The sequence below is a fragment of the Pseudorca crassidens genome, chromosome 1, assembly GCF_039906515.1.
Source record: "Pseudorca crassidens isolate mPseCra1 chromosome 1, mPseCra1.hap1, whole genome shotgun sequence".
NCBI classification, from domain to species: Eukaryota; Metazoa; Chordata; class Mammalia; order Artiodactyla; family Delphinidae; genus Pseudorca; species Pseudorca crassidens.
The window spans coordinates 180,969,564-180,985,881 of NC_090296.1; the positions used below are offsets into that span (position 1 = coordinate 180,969,564).

The 16,318-nt window shown below is 37.3% G+C and overlaps 1 protein-coding gene across 23 annotated transcripts in view; it reads left to right on the top strand.

Annotated features, from left to right (window-relative positions):
- The window catches only part of PARD3 (par-3 family cell polarity regulator), a 727,131-nt gene that overhangs the window by 370,520 nt on the left and 340,293 nt on the right, over positions 1 to 16,318 (top strand). For all 23 annotated transcript variants that reach the window (XM_067702290.1, XM_067702246.1, XM_067702315.1 and 20 more), the window contains 2 exons: positions 11,313 to 11,501; positions 12,801 to 12,971. In XM_067702290.1, the coding sequence (XP_067558391.1) occupies positions 11,313 to 11,501; positions 12,801 to 12,971 (360 nt within the window). The remainder of the gene's footprint in view (positions 1 to 11,312; positions 11,502 to 12,800; positions 12,972 to 16,318) is intronic.

A 16,318-nucleotide genomic window follows, 5' to 3' on the forward strand; every position in this document is an offset into this window, starting at 1 on the left:
TTATTTTTAATCAGACAGGGATAAAAAGGAGACATTAAAGACCTGTATATTAAGAGGGAGTAAAATTGGTGAACTTAGTAGTTGAACTATCTATCTATCTATCTATCTATCTATATATATATATATAGACTTCATGAGTTGTGAAGTGCTATAAGAGGCTACAAAAATGAAAAATGAAAAAAGAGAACAATTCAGGCATAGAAAAAATAGGGAGGGCTAAAAGTACAATAAAAATGTATCATAAACACGAAAAATAAAATATCAGCAATTAGACTAAATATATTGTCATAATAACTTATATTTAATAAGTTATTTATTATCAGTTATTATAGTGTATTTTAAGGGGCTAATTCTCCCAACCGAAGTAAGCTTTCACAGCTTAGATTAAAAAGCAAAAAATAGGTGTTTAAAAGATAAATCCTAATACAGGCTGAAAATAAAGGAACAAGTTGAGTACTAACAGGTGGTACTAACATAATGAAAGGAAGGATTGCCATATCAGTCTCTGAACTTATCTTCTTTTTTGTGTGGGTGCATTGCATGGGGAAAAAAGAGAGGGTGTTTTATATTGACACCTGATATCATCCAGTAGAAATTCCAACAGTCAGGATCTTTTATAGATTAAACAGCACAGCACAAACACATGTCATTCCCAAACCTTTGTGAGTAAAATGAAAATTTAGCAAAACCATACCCATGGTGGGTGATGCTAATACATATTTTTCCAGAATTTGGCATGTTAGATAGACAGATACAGTAAGAATATGAAGAAATTGAGTAAAATAATTAACACTAATAATAGCATTACATAATTTAATTTTTCTTGACACATTCATAACCAGACAACTCTGAACCTAATAAACAAACAAAATGTTATTTTCAAATATTCCGTCATTACAAAAATGGATGAATAATCAGACCTCAGAGGAAAATCAGTAAACAACCTTGAGAACATTACACACTCGTAAGTACAGGTTGTAGGAAATTCACAGCCTTCATTTTTTAACCCATTAAATCAATAGGTCTGTGATAGTTAATCAGAATCACAATAGTATTTATTTGTGTGTGTGTGTGTGTGTGGTGTGATGGCGGGTATGTTGAGAGGTGAGGAGAAATTGGACAAGTTGATTCTGAAGAGTCAAGTGGGGCACAAGAATGATTTATTTTAAAAGACAATAATGATAGCAAAAGGTACTTTAAAGCTAGAATACTTAAATAGCATGATATTGTTATAGGAACAGACAAGTAGATCATTGAAACACATTGATGATGTAAGCAGTCCCAGTGTTTACGTGTGTGTGCATGTTTGTTAGAGGAGACATTTCAAAATAGCGGTAAAGAGTGGTTTGTTTAGTGTTTAGAACAATTGGCCATTCACTTAAAAAAGTTAGATTCCTTTTTCTCACCATACACCAAAATAAATCCCAGTTAATTATGAAATTAAACCTAAAAACATAGGAAAAAATATTGAGAAAGTATGTGAAAAGTTTCTCTATTAACTTTGGAAAGTAAATGCTCGTCCCAGCATGACAAAGCCAAATGTCCTAAGAGAGTAGATTGATAGATTTGTTTATATATATTAAAAACCTTTCAGAGCAATAACCACACCATGAAAGAGTTGCAACGTGATCCTTGGGTGAAGAACCACTCTTTGGTGTTTGGAATCTTAATATCATAGAACTTTTTGGAAAAGCCAATGACTTCACACATAAACTACATCTGTTTATGCCTAAGATGATCTGAGATGGAAAATGATGATATAAGCAGTAAAGATAGGTGTGTTCTTTCAAAACATTTAGTCAGTCCTTGTGAGGAGATTGAGGATTAGCTCTGAAGTTTGCAGTCGCTAACGGGAAGAAGCAGCTTTGGCTTTAAATGTGGTATTCCGTTGAGAAGGTCTAGGTTTGTTCTGCTTCACTCCTCACCCACAAGCTTTCTGTGTTCTTGATAGCATGCCAGAGCAAATGACAATTCAGTCACCTTAACAAAAGAGATGATATATGTGTATGTGTGTCTGACTTGCAATTACAAACGGGAATTTTTTTCTGATAAGAGTTTTCCAAGCTAAGTTAAAGAAAGTACAGTTTTTTTGTTTGTTTTTGTTTTTGTCTAAATGTTTTCTTTTCGGTTTCTTGTTCTTTCTTTTCTCTCTCACATCTGGGCCTCTCTTTCTGCTCCTGCTAGGTGATACCATTTTGGGCTGTTAGAGGCTTCATGTTAAAATTATAATTAAAAACTTGAATTCCAGGATCTCTGCTTCTCTCTGTCTTTTGATGGCAAATCATTAAATTTATTCAAGTCGCAAAATTCTCTGATACTACTTAAACTTTCTGTGATTGTAAGCACTTTGAGAATGGAATGTCCTCAAGCTCAATTAGTTTGTTTGTTAGTTGATTATCACAATGACTCCCAGAACTGATTAAGTCCGAGAAATTTTTAAAAAGGTCATTTAGGTAGATCAGTAGGGCTGTACCAATAGTTGGTAGACCTTTCAAATATCTGAGAAGCAGGTTTCTTGTACATCTTCTAAATATTGTATTAATTAGTGAGAGCGGGCAACTAGAAACCCTACTGAGTTTTAGGTTATCTGTCCATTCAAAATTGGACAGAAAGCTGAATTATTTAGCAGAGGCTCAAGCTCACTTATTCCATGTCCTGAACAAACTCCTTTGCCTTTGAAAAGTTCATTCACTTGATAGTTTATTCCTGTGGATGTCCAGGTTGGACAAGACAATACATGCGTGTATTAGTCAGGGTTCTCCAGAGAAACAGGACCAATGGGATGCGTAGATATAGAGACAGAGGTTTATTTTAAGGAATTGGTTTGTGTGATTATGAAGGCTGGAAAGTCCAAATCTGCAGTGTGGGCTAGCAGGCAAAGACCTAGCAGAGTCCATGGTGCCGATGAAGTCCAGACGCAGTCTGCCGGAGGATTCCCCCTTGCTCAGGAAGACCTGTCTTTCTGTTCTGTTTTCTGATTGGATGAGACCCAGTCACATTGTGGAGGGCAATCTGTTTTATTCAGAGTTCACAAATGTAAATGGTAATCTCATCCAAAAACACTTTCCAAGTGGACACAAAAGTAACCATCACAATGAAGTAGTGAATTTACCTACAGGCTATCAGGCCTGGACTTACCAAAGTGCCAGTTTCTTCTTTGGGCTTCAAAGAGCTATGCAGACCTGCTTAGGAAGGCCCCCAAGAACTCTTTGGTAAGATCCATGTAAGAATATAATTGTACATAAAACATATTCAGACTACTGGATAGAAGTAGGGCTTTAGAAAATGATAGTGTTCAGAGATGATACTAGACCATACGGATAAGACATAAAACATGCTTAAATGTCAAGAATTCAGCATTCGTTCTAAGAGTTAGTGAGATCTCCCTGTAGAAACTGCAAGGATACATTGAGGAGATTTGGGGACCCTCCCTGAAGATCAGGAAGCATCTTGATAAGCTAACTTCAGACAGGTTATAATCTTGATTTGGAAATTTAATGAGCTAGTCAATAAGCATGGTCATAGACTTATTAAACTAATGGTTGTGGTATATCAAGTAAAGCCTACCATGTTGACCCCACTGTAAATTAAGAAAACAGTTGAAGGAATTAAGAAAACAGTCCCATTTACGGTAGGACCAAGAAGAATAAAATACTTAGGAATAAATTTAACCAAGGAGATAAAAGACCTGCACACTGAATGTTGTAAGACACTGATGAAAGAAATTGAAAAAGACAAAAATAAATGGAAATATATTCCATACTCACAGATTGGAAGAATTAATATTGTTAAAATGTCCATATTACCCAAAGCCATCTACAGATTCAGTGCAATCCCTGTCAAAATGCTGATGGCATTTTTCACAGAAATAGGAAAAAACATCCCTAAAATTCACTGAAACCATATTGAATCTATTGGATCTCTAATAGCCAAAACAATCTTAAGAAAGAACAAAACTTGGAGGCATCACAATTCCTGATTTGTCTATATTACAAAGCTATAGTAATCAAAACAGTTTGATACTGGCATAAAAACAGACATATAAAACAGAATAGAGACCCCAGAAATAAACCCACACATATATGGTTGATTGATTTATGACAGAGAAGCCAAGAATATGCAATAGGGAAAGGGTAGTCTCTTCAATAAATGGTGATGGGAACACTGGACTGTCACATGAAAAAGAATGAAGCCGGTCTTCTATTGTACACCGTGTACAAAAACCAACTCAAAACGGATTAAAGATTTGAATGTAAGACCCCAAACCATAAAACTCCTAGAAGAAAATATATGGGGTAAGCACATTGACATTGGTCTTGGTGATGAATTTTTGGACTTGACACCAAAAGTAAAAATAAACAAATTAGACTACATCAAATATAAAGACTTCTGCGCAGCAAAGGAAACCAATGAAATGAAAAGACAACCTCTGGAATAGTAGAACATATTTACAAATCATATATCTGATAATGGATTAATATCCAAAACATATAAAGAACTCACAACTCAATAGCAAAAAGATAAACAGTCTGATTAGAAAATGGGCAGAAGAACTGAATAGACATTTTTCCAAAGAGGACATACTGATGGACAACAGGTACGTTAAAAGGTGCTCAACATCACTAATCCACAGGGAAATGTAAATCAAAACCACAATGAGATACCACCTCACATCTATTAGAATGATCATCAGAAGGACAGGAGATAACAAGTTGAGAGGATGTGGAGAAAAGGGAACCCTTGTGCGCTATTCGTGGGAATGTAAGTTGGTGCAGCCACTGTGGAAAACAGTGTGGAGTTATCTCAACAAAGTAAAGATAAAACTACCATATGATCTAGCAATGCCACTTCTGGGTATTCATTCAGAGGAAAAGAAATCTGGATCTTGAAGAGATATCTGCACTCCTGTGTTCATTGCAGCAGCACTTTTTACAATAGCCAAGATGTGGAAACAACCTAAATGTCCACCAGTGGATGAATGGATAACGATGTATGTGTGTGTGTGTGTGTGTGTGTGTGTGTGTATACATATATGTGTGTGTGTGTGTACACACACACATACATGTTATATATATATATATTGTATATCACTTATATGTGGAATCTAAAAAAGCCAAACTCATAGAAACAGAGACAAGAATGGTGGTAGCGAGGACCAGGAGAGTGAGGGAAAAAAGGAGATGTTGAGATTTCCCTCGTGGCGCAGTGGTTAAGAATCCGCCTGCCAATGCAGGGGACATGGGTTCGAGCCCTGGTCCGGGAAGATCCCACATGCCACGGAGCAACTAAGCCTGTGCGCCACAACTACTGAGCCTGTGCTCTGGAGCCCACGAGCCGCAACTATTGAGCCCACGCGCCTAGAGCCTGTGCTCTGCAACAAGAGAAGCCACTGCAATGAGAAACCTGTGCACCACAACGAAGGGTAGCCCCTGCTCACCACAACTAGAGAAAGCCTGCACGCAGCAATGAAGACCCAACGCAGCCAAAAATAAAATAAATAAATGTATTAGATGTTGGTCAAAGAGTATAAACTTCTAGTTATAAGATGAGTAAGTTCTGGGGATCTAATGTAGAGCATGGTGATTATAGTTAATAATACTGTGTCATGTACTCAAAAGTTGTTAGGAGAGTAGATCTTAAATGTTCTTGCCACAGAAAAGAAATGGTACTTTTGTGGTGTGATGGAGGTGTATTAGCTAAGCTGTGATGGTAATCATTTTGCAACATATAAATGTACCAAATCAACACTCTGTGCACCCTAAATTTGCAGTGTTATATGTCAAATATACCTCAACAAAGCTGGGAAAAATAGTCAAATCAGACAAAGCAAATAGGGAGCCCCAAGTGGGGGACTGAATTACGGGTTGTTACATCTTCATCCAAAACTTTGTATAAGTTATTTGGGATAAACTGATCATCAGACATTTCTTTAGGCCTATAATGTAAATTAATTTCAATATCCTAGGTAACACAGATGAAAGAGTACAAAATTCTCTAATTTGAGTTTTTGTTGAAGATTTATACTGTCAAACGCTAATCATATGCTGACCTTAATAGTTTGGTTTTGAGCATCTAATGTTGCTATTATCACAAAGAATTTTATAAAATGTGTTCTGTTTCTAGTGCTTTAAATATTCAAACCTATTTTAAAGTCATGATTCAATGAAATACTTTTCAATCCAAATGACTCAAACTTAGTTTAAAACAATCTTATTCCAAGATTGGGATAGAATAATATTTTTATGATCTTACAAGAATAGTAATGATTTTGTATAGTGAATCTCTTATCAGTTTTTAGGGGATTCATTTGAAATTCCCTACTTCTATAATAAGTTAAGGATTTCCTAATGTTTGGTGTATTTTCCTTTGGGGAACATATCTTAGTTATTCTTTATTGTCCTCCTTTTGTTGTATAGTGGTAAAAATTAATATCTTTAAAATTTATTCTATGTTTTTTTTGTTATTGAACTCAAGTTATTTTAAAGATTATGTTGGTAGTAATGTCTGTTTTTAAAATAAGAGCTGTTTTAGATATAGCAAAACTATTCTGGGTTAATTACTACATGCAATTTTTATTCTAAAACATCATGCTGTCAGAAAAGTTTTAAGAATAGCCTAAGGAACTCCAGTATACCCTTCTCCCACATTCCCCAATTGTTAATATTTTGCCACATTTGATATGTAATTTTCTTCCATTCCTCCCTTTCCCCTCCCTGTAATTTTTCCTCCTTTCCTTCCTACTATATAAGTTTTTTCAGAATTGAGGTAAATTGTAGATGTAACTCCCCTTTATCTGTAAATCTTTAGTGTGTGTACTAGATCATATGGTAGTTTTATCTTTAATAAGAGCAAGGACATTTTCTTATGTAATCATGTTTAGTTACCAAAGCCATGAAATTAACATTGACTTAACAGTGTTGTATTACCCGTTGTCTCAGTTAGTGTCCTTCATGGTGTGCAGATGTGAACGAATGAACGAATACATAAGAAACAAATCCTTTGGATCACACCTGGCATCTAGTTGTCATGCCTCGTTAGTCGTCTTTAATCTGGAACATTTCTTCAGTTTACCTTTGCTTTTCATTTTCTTTTTTTTTTTTGTGGTATGCAGGCCCCTCACTGCTGTGGCCTCTCCCATTGCGGAGCACAGGCTCCGGACGCGCAGGCTCAGTGGCCATGGCTCACGGGCCCAGCCGCTCCGCGGCATGTGGGATCTTCCCGAACCGGGGCACGAACCCGTGTCCCCTGCATCGGCAGACGGACTCTCAACCTCTGCGCCACCAGGGAAGCCCTTCTTTTCATTTTTGAAGAGCAAATTACTTTGAGAATGTCCCTCAATTTGGGTTTGTGTGACATTTCTTTGATTAAGGATTTTTCTGGCTTCACATTACAGATTAACAACTGTACAAAACCTGGGTTTTTTTTCCTCAAAATTTGTAGCATCAAGCGAAACATTTTAAAATTCTTGTTATTTATTTTACGTCTATTGTTTAAATCAGAAAAGAGCACAATAAAGCCAGATGTGACATTTTAACTTTGCTAATAAGAATAATTAAAATATCAACATAAATATCATGCATAAACATTCATCTCACATATGGGATAAATGAAAATATATAGCTTAAAGAAACTGGAGGGTTAGTCCTTTATGCAAAAAAATAAACACGATAACTTCTCTATTTAAAAAAATCCTCCTCTTGATTAAAACCGTAAATGGTTGTTATCAATTGTCTGCTCTACCTGTATATTATTTAATCTCTAGATATAGAATAAGTGTATTTTCTCTTTAACTTTTATGAAAACAGGTGTTAAGTGTGAGAATATGATGGCATAATTGCTTTTTTATGATCCATCATAAGGTTTTCCTTCCTAGCCCGTCATCCCCATCCCAGCACTAATCTCTGCCCAACGATTATGTTTTGTGTAATATAATCAGCTCTTACTTCCTTGTTACCCATTCTGCAGATTAACCGAGACTTAGAGTGGCCTATGGGCCAGCTGTCTCCTCTTAGCAGTTGGGGCTTGTTTGGAGAGGAGGGAAAACTGGGCTTTAGTGCTGATCATTTGTGGCTGTTTTTCTGTCTCGCTGCAGAGATGTGTGTATCTTTTCTGCTGTTCTGAGGATAGCGGGAAAGTAAACAGCTTTCATACTGCCCATGCAGTAGGTTCCCTGCTTCTAATATGCTTAGCAAAAATGCCCTGTTTTTCTGGATATTAGAAGGCAAAAATGCCAATGGAGTAATGGCCAAGGGAAAACATGACAGGTTGCACTGATAGAAAATCACTTGGGGTACATACATGTCTGTACATGAGGGACATAATGTGCACTTGAGTGACATTCATGTCCAAATGGCTTGAGGAGCAAGTTAAAGGGAAACAAAATATTCATCATGTTTCCTTAGAAAGAACTTGACTCAAGAAACGGTTGAGAGAGTACAGAATCTGGATGGAGTAAGAATCGAAGGTGATAGAAAATTAGCTTCTCCTTTATATCAGAATGAAGAGATCCCCATACTAGTAAGATTTTGGGAAAATTCTCTATAAAGTAGCCTTAAAAATGGTTTTTAAAGAGCAAATTTTTTTAAACATTTTGCTGCCAGAGAATTAAGTTCTCAAAGTTGGAATTAATTTCAGTCTTATGTCAAGAGCCAAATAGATTGATAATGCAATATCAAAGGAAAAGTACAATCTTTCACTTAAATGTTTTTAATGATAATAATGACTTAAGACTTGATAAGAAAGCTGAAAAAGAATATTATTCCCATCTGCAGTTTTCATAAGAAATGAAACTTTCCCATGCAGAATACAGTCTCCTTTAAGACAGGTTCAGAGCAGGGCACGTCAGGAAGTGACTCGAACTTGATTAAAATTTCTCTTCATATATTCAGTCAGCTCCTTATCTTGATTTTTCAAGTAGAAGAAAAATGAGAATTTTAAGCCTTTGTGAAACGTTATGGAAATGTCAAAATCAGTAAACGTTAAAAAGCCAATCGATATAAATCAGTAAGTGACAATTGAGAACCTTCCAGATTTGAGGCAAATAAACGTACTGAATGATCAGATCTAAATGTGCCCAGTTAAGGACTATCTTTGGTTTCCGTGTCTTTTCAAGTGCAACTTTCCCAGGAATATAAATACTGATTCTGATTCACAGAGTGAATTTTATCTTTCAGTTACTTCTGAATTTAAAGTAGGAGGGGCTGTAGTGTGTTTTGGTACTATTTTGTATTTCAAACATCAGAAACAGATTTTATATTGAAGTAGCTGTATTCGTTCACACAAGGTCTTTATTTACTACTCTTGAATTGTTTTGAACCGTATGGATGAAAATAAAATTTTAAGAGCAAAACAAGTATATAATGATAGTATAGTAAATATGATGTCAATAGTAAATATGTCATAGTAAATGTGATGCATAGTAAATATGATGTTAATGTTTGATGTGAGTATCTAATGTTTATTTCTCCCAAATCCATTGATTTTATTTGACCTGTAATTATTCTCTAGGAATATTTTAAGTGTAAAAAGGCTTTTATAATGGGCAGGTATAGACTTTATTTTGATACTGAAATGTATTTACTTTGTATAGTTAACATACTATCCCTTTGTATCTTTTCAAGTTGTTCTTTCTGTAATATTCTTTATTATATATATAGTTTTCCTGTTTTTAACATATTAATGATTTTTTTTTTAAACACACCTTGTCCTGATAACTATGAGGCTATCTTTTGAGATGGCACAAAGAATGTTAACAATGAATATTAGTAAATTAGGAACTTTAAAAAATCATGTTATTATGGATTTGGAGATTTAAAAATAACATATCTTTTGTATTATGATAATCTTTTAAAAAAATCTCTTACTGATACACTCTGTACTTCCAAAAATTATTTCATCTAATTGAGATATCTGAGATTGCATGTTAAATCTCCAAATTATTATTAAAAATAATATTTAAAATTATTTTATCATTATTATGTTAATTTGATAATTATTAGAAAAATTTTAAAAATGTGTTGAGAGACAAAGAAAAAAACTGAAGTCTACCTACATTTCCATTGCTCTGCAATAGGCTTTCATGTGTGTAATTGAACATTCTTTAAAAGTGCAATCTTTAAAGGATGCGTTATATTCCAGCCTAATTATGTACCGTTAGATGTTGAACCATTAGATGTTGAACCATTCTTCAAGTGTAATTTAATATTGCTAGCTTGAATGAATAGGTGGATGCTGGAGAAATATTCCAAAATTACAAAAAGAGAAGGAGGAAAAGTTGTAGGACTAGATGAGTCATTTAGTTGTGATTCAAAGAGCTTGTGCCACATGTCTGTTATGCGACATAAAATGAAATGCTGAATTTGATAAAGAACTCTGGCCTCATCTATTTGGAGATGGCCAGTGTAGAGCTGGGGTCCCTAAAGAGGATGACAGAAGGCAGATGGCTTCCTCTTCCGGTGTCCGACATTTTATATGTCATCTCACTGCCTTTCATCAGGTTATACTTGAAGCATTCATTTCCTCCCTGCTGTTTTAGGGGAGCTGAGCAAAAGTTCGTGTATCTCAAATGCGTCGGGTTCTGCAACAGTCTCCTTATGCACTCGATGGCTACAATTACGAAGTCAAAGCCGGCATGTACAACTCTTTAATTAAACAATATTGCTTGAATAATATCCCCAGCTGTAGATGTATCGTACAGTACTGTGGAAAAAAACTTCTCTAATGTTGTTTATCTCTACTTCATCTCACAGATGTCGAAGGTTAAAACTCTCTAGTGACTCTCTGAAAATGAATACCGTTTTTTGTGCTGACTTTGTATCGTCAGGATTTGTTACTGTTTGTGAATAAAATGATGCACCCTTAGTGAACATTAAACTATTAATAACATTGAAAATTCTAGTGAAAAACAAAGGGACAAATGAGTTATATTTATTTATTTTTATTTCCTGCTGTTACTGTTTTTCTCCTGTGGTTTAGAATATATAAAGAGATTTTTTAAAAACCCACAAAAAACAAAAAAACAAACCAAAACTCTGAGTCTGCATGACTTTAGTCCTGCTACATTTTTTTCCCTATATTTCTCAGAATCTGGTTTAGGTTTGTTTCAATATTGAAACAAGTACCGCATAAAAATATTAGCAGCTGGTTCCAGGAATCATCTGGAGGGGATGCAGATGCGCTGTTATCATGGATCTTGTTGTGGAACTTTGGTGGAGATACTGTGCCTGTTATGATTAAAGAACTGCTCATTAGCAGTCCTTAAAAATAACAGAAAGAAACATTGGAATATGATGCGCAATTTTGTTTCCTGTTAGAAAGCAGAAGATGAGGATACTGTTCTCACACCTGATGGCACCAGGGAATTTTTGACGTTTGAAGTTCCGCTGAATGATTCAGGATCTGCTGGTCTTGGCGTCAGTGTCAAAGGTAACCGGTCAAAGGAGAACCACGCCGATTTAGGAATCTTCGTCAAGTCCATTATTAATGGAGGAGCAGCATCTAAAGTAAGCAGATGTCAACATTATCAAGCTTATGCTCATCCACAAAAATGTTTAATTACAACCCTATTCTTATTTTGGAAACATGGAAGCAGTAAGGGCGAATTCTTTCCTCTACCCTCTTAGATCCTGTTCCTGTGACCTGTGAATTAAACTGATAAAAGACAGGTTAACAGGAGAAAATGTTTACAAATCTGATGGATGGGGGCTCCACAGGAAAAGTGAAAACCTAAAGAAGCAGTTAGACTTGGAAGCTTATATACCATTTTAGCAAATGCTGATAAATTGTGGAGTAGGGATTAGACAAAGAAAGAGGGTTCGGACTTCCAGGTGTGGTAAATGGTGGGATGGTAAATGAATGAAGGAAACCGATGGTAGAAAAGGCTTATTTTGTAGGCTCATCTCAGTGCACCTCTGTCTCTGGTGGTGAGGGTCATTCTCCCCTTCCACGTTTTGGAGAAGAGAGGGGGCACCTTCACAAGGAGAACCTTATGCCCACATTCAGCCAGACGCAGGGAGGACAGGTCCCCCTTCCTGTGTCTGCCATTTCTCAGTTGCCTTCTGCTAAAATAATCCCCATGCCAAAGTGGCGTGTTTTGGGGTAGCGTATTCTGATACCCTGTAACACTTAAATGTTTTCTGTTTTCTTCCTAATACCCCATCCATGATCAAACAACTAGTGCAATCTCAGTGATCTCTCACCGAGAGGAATTCATATCTTCGACTCCCCGTTTTGGGTCTCACAGAATTCACAGCCCATGGTCATTAGGGTGAAATGGAGGTTATCTCTGCAAAGACTTAGCTCAGGTTCTGGCGCAGAGCTAACCTACTGGAAAGGTTACTCTCTTCCCCTCCCCTCCCATCCCTTCCCATGGGTCACTTCTCCTGTTTCCCAGTCTAGGGAAAATTTCCTGGCTCTCTGTGAAGGGTGCACTTCTCTGCAATTGTCTAATAGCCTGGAGCTTTTGCATGTTGTGAATAACCTCTCTGGGTGTAAATAACCTCTCTGGGTGTCTCTGGAAGCAGGAAAATAATCACTTTGTGTCCTATGAATTAGTATGCTATTTTGGTAAACAGATTATGATAATGACTTGATTTACAAATGTATAAATGATTGAAGTAGACACAGGCTGCAAGGGCCGCTTACACATTATTCTGCTGGTGTTCAGTTGGGCATAATCCGTTAGTATTAAAGCCCTTTTCTTTTTGCTCTGTTTTTATTTATTTATTTAACGAAAGGGAAAAGCAGCTTCTTTTATCACAGGCTATTTAATGGCACTTATTTTTAACCTGCCTCCTTCCCAGGATGGGAGGCTTCGGGTGAACGATCAACTGATAGCAGTGAATGGAGAATCCCTGTTGGGCAAGACAAACCAGGATGCCATGGAAACCCTCCGGAGGTCCATGTCCACCGAAGGGAACAAGCGAGGAATGATCCAGCTTATTGTGGCGAGGAGAATAACCAAAGGCACCGAGGTAAAGAATGAGAAAGACAAGAGGCATCTGAAATGGTCGTAGGACCAAGTTCTTCCCTAACATTGGGCCAAGAACAGCAGGTCCAGGGGCTTTACCTTGAAAGACTCAATTATCTTTGCTGGCTAGAGTTTATTGTACTGTCAGTGGATTGTGATTTGTTTTCTTAATTCTGTGATCAAAATATCCCTAAGTGTGCAGTAATATTTCTATTGCCACTTCAACAGATAACACTGGGATCTCGAAGGCACCTTTAGCTGGGTTCAAGAAACAGGGCCACGCCTTCCTGCTCAGAGCCCGCACTTTCGCTTCTGTTCAGCGGTGTTGAACCAGGAGGGAGAAACATTGAAGTGATTGCTCGTTCCCTTGCTTATCTAAAACGGGTGCCTCTTGTAAAGCCCCTCCCAGGGGAGGGTCTGTTTCTCTTGTGACATTGTCAGAGTGTAAGCCCCCCTTCCTACCCCCGGCCCCCTTTCTCTTTCACTGTAGGGTGAGTATTTTCCTCCGGAGGGGCTGCCTTTTCAGTGGTATCTCCTGCATAAAGCCACAGTGGGTTCTGCACATGTGCTGCCGTCTGCAATTAGGCAATGGGTGGGAAGGTTCCCTCTCCCAAAGGGTGTGATCATCTGTCTTCCCAAATAGTAAAAACATACCAAGTAGACTTGCATAGCGGGGCATTTGAGAATGTAAAGGGAATTATATACAGATTTGTTAATTAATATTAGAACCTGAAAAAGAGTGTTTTCAAAGAATTTTTATAACGTATGTGCCACCTCTAGGAAACAGGTGGGACCTGCTTGCTGAAAGTATAACGTTTGTCGTTTTTGTTTTTATTGATGCTCAACTCCTCACATTTTTAAATCAACTAAGAGAAAATGATTAGCAAATGGTACAAACTGGAAAGTATATCCAAACTGCTTAGGTGTTTTTCTTAATTTTAAAATCTGTGTTTAATATATAAAGCAAGCCACCAATGATGGCTTATCCGATCCTTTAATACAATAGGATTTTGCCACATACCCTTGCGCTCAGTGGGTAGTCGGTGGAGAGGTGACCAATTTTTGAAAGTTTACTGACCGTAGACTTATTTTTACACTTGTTTTTATTTTTCCAAATGGAGAGTGGCTTAATGCTAATTAACAAATTAGTTTCCACAACAACAAGAGAACAGTGTCACCTTAACTAAAAACCTCAGAGTGGAAAACTGTGGGAAGTAAAACATTTACTTTCTTATTATAAATATAAATGCTAATCCCTCAGGGTAGGCTATGGGATTGGCTTTCTTGAATGATAATTTTTATTGGTTTCCAAATCATTAACTGATGTTTTTTGTTTTTTTATAAATTTTATTTATTTATTTATTTATTTATTTGGCTGTGTTGGGTCTTCGTTTCTGTGCGAGGGCTTTCTCTAGTTGCGGCGAGCGGGGGCCACTCTTCATCGCGGTTTGCGGGCCTCTCATTGTCGCAGCCTCTCCCGTTGCGGAGCACAGGCTCCAGACGCACAGGCTCAGTAGTTGTGGCACACGGGCTTAGCTGCTCCGCGGTATGTGGGATCTTCCCAGACCAGGGCTCGAACCCGTGTCCCCTGCATTGGCAGGCGGATTCTCAACCACTGCGCCACCAGGGAAGCCCAACTGATGTTTTTAATGTAAGTCCTCCAAAGAGCTATGTGAAAAATTCTCCACAGTAAGTTCCCAAGACACAGTGTTCTTTATTAGGTCTTTTTCAAAAGTGGAATAATTTCATATACCCTAAGACTGTATTCGTGTGACAGATGTTCATTGAGCATCTACTACATTCAGAAAATAAGTTAGATCCTGGGGATAAGGTGGTGAATACAGACAGATGGAGTTCCCTCTCTGGACGTTCTCCTGGACCATAGATCATATTCTTAGTCTCTTTAAAAACAAACTAAAATTTCTCAAAGTTTTCCTTTAGAGAGAAACATTGAAATGTTATAGGGGGACTTAAAATGTAAGAAACGGACTGAAGGGCAGCATCCTGAATCCAGACGTGTTTTTGTCTGGCTCAGGTGGTTCCCCAAACAAACCTATACCAACCTGGAAACGTTTTGATAAAAGCACTGATTTGATCCCCTGTTGCCCTATAAAACACACGGAATTGGAATCCCACTGCAATATCTCTGTCTCATTCACTTCTGCATATGAATTTATGTGAATGAAAATGATTTAAGTAAGGGAACAGAGGCAGTAATAGACTTTAATATTCAATATTCTTTACGGTATCATTTTCATACATTGCTGGTTATTACTATTTCTTAGGATAGAGTAAGCTTATAAAGCAATTATGTCAAAAAAAATCTTATCACGAGTGCTGTGCTGTCTTTGTAATACCAGCGAAAAGCCTTTTGTACTGACAGGGTTTAACTGAAGGATTCTGTGAAGACAGAAAAGCTCATTTCAGCTTCCCATAAGTCTTAAGACATGACTTTGCTGCCGTTGTACTTATATATTACCTTTGCAGAAACATCTCCCTGAATTACTGGAAGGGTATGTGTAAGTTATGTTACCGTAAATATTGATATAAGCATAGGGTGCCTTTTGTACTGACAGGGTTTAACTGAAGGATTCTGTGAAGACAGAAGAGCTCATTTCAGCTTCCCATAAGTCTTAAGACATGACTTTGCTGCCGTTGTACTTATATATTACCTTTACAGAAACATCTCCCTGAATTACTGGAAGGGTACGTGTAAGTTATATTACCGTAAATATTGATATAAGCATAGGGTGTCTCGTCACGGATGAACCTCAGGCCAGAATAATGAGTTCTCTCCTCCTGGGTCCATCTGTCAGCCGTGTGGTCCAGCCTTTGACAATATCACAGAATTATATTTTACTAACTCATCTTTAAATCAAGGGTTTGCATACTTATTTTCAAGCTAGAGAAGATGAAAATTCGCAGAAGAACATCTTTTGTGCTTTGTCACCTCTTCCCTTGCCCTCTTCTATATGTGGGAAGTGCTGTCTGTTATCTTAGTATGTTTTCTTCGAAATTGGCAGCTCTCGGCACGAAATACCATCTTCCCTTGCACTTCCCTGGTCTTTGTCCCCATACAGCACATTTGAGACATGTTCTAGAAGATGCTTCTCAGTCCCTTCCACTTGACTTCTCAGGAGTCTGTGAACACTGCCTCGTTCTTGAATCCTTTCCTGCCAGCTCTCTCCGTTTTTCTCCTGCTTCTCTCTGGCCCTCTGTCTCCTTTAAGCTTGCTCCCTTCTGCCTGTTCCTTTTTTGGTTAGTATTCCTCAAGGCGTTCTCTGGGCTGTGTCTTCTTCCTCACATGCTCCCTGGGAGACCTTAATTCCTTGGTCTTCAGGTACCGCTTTC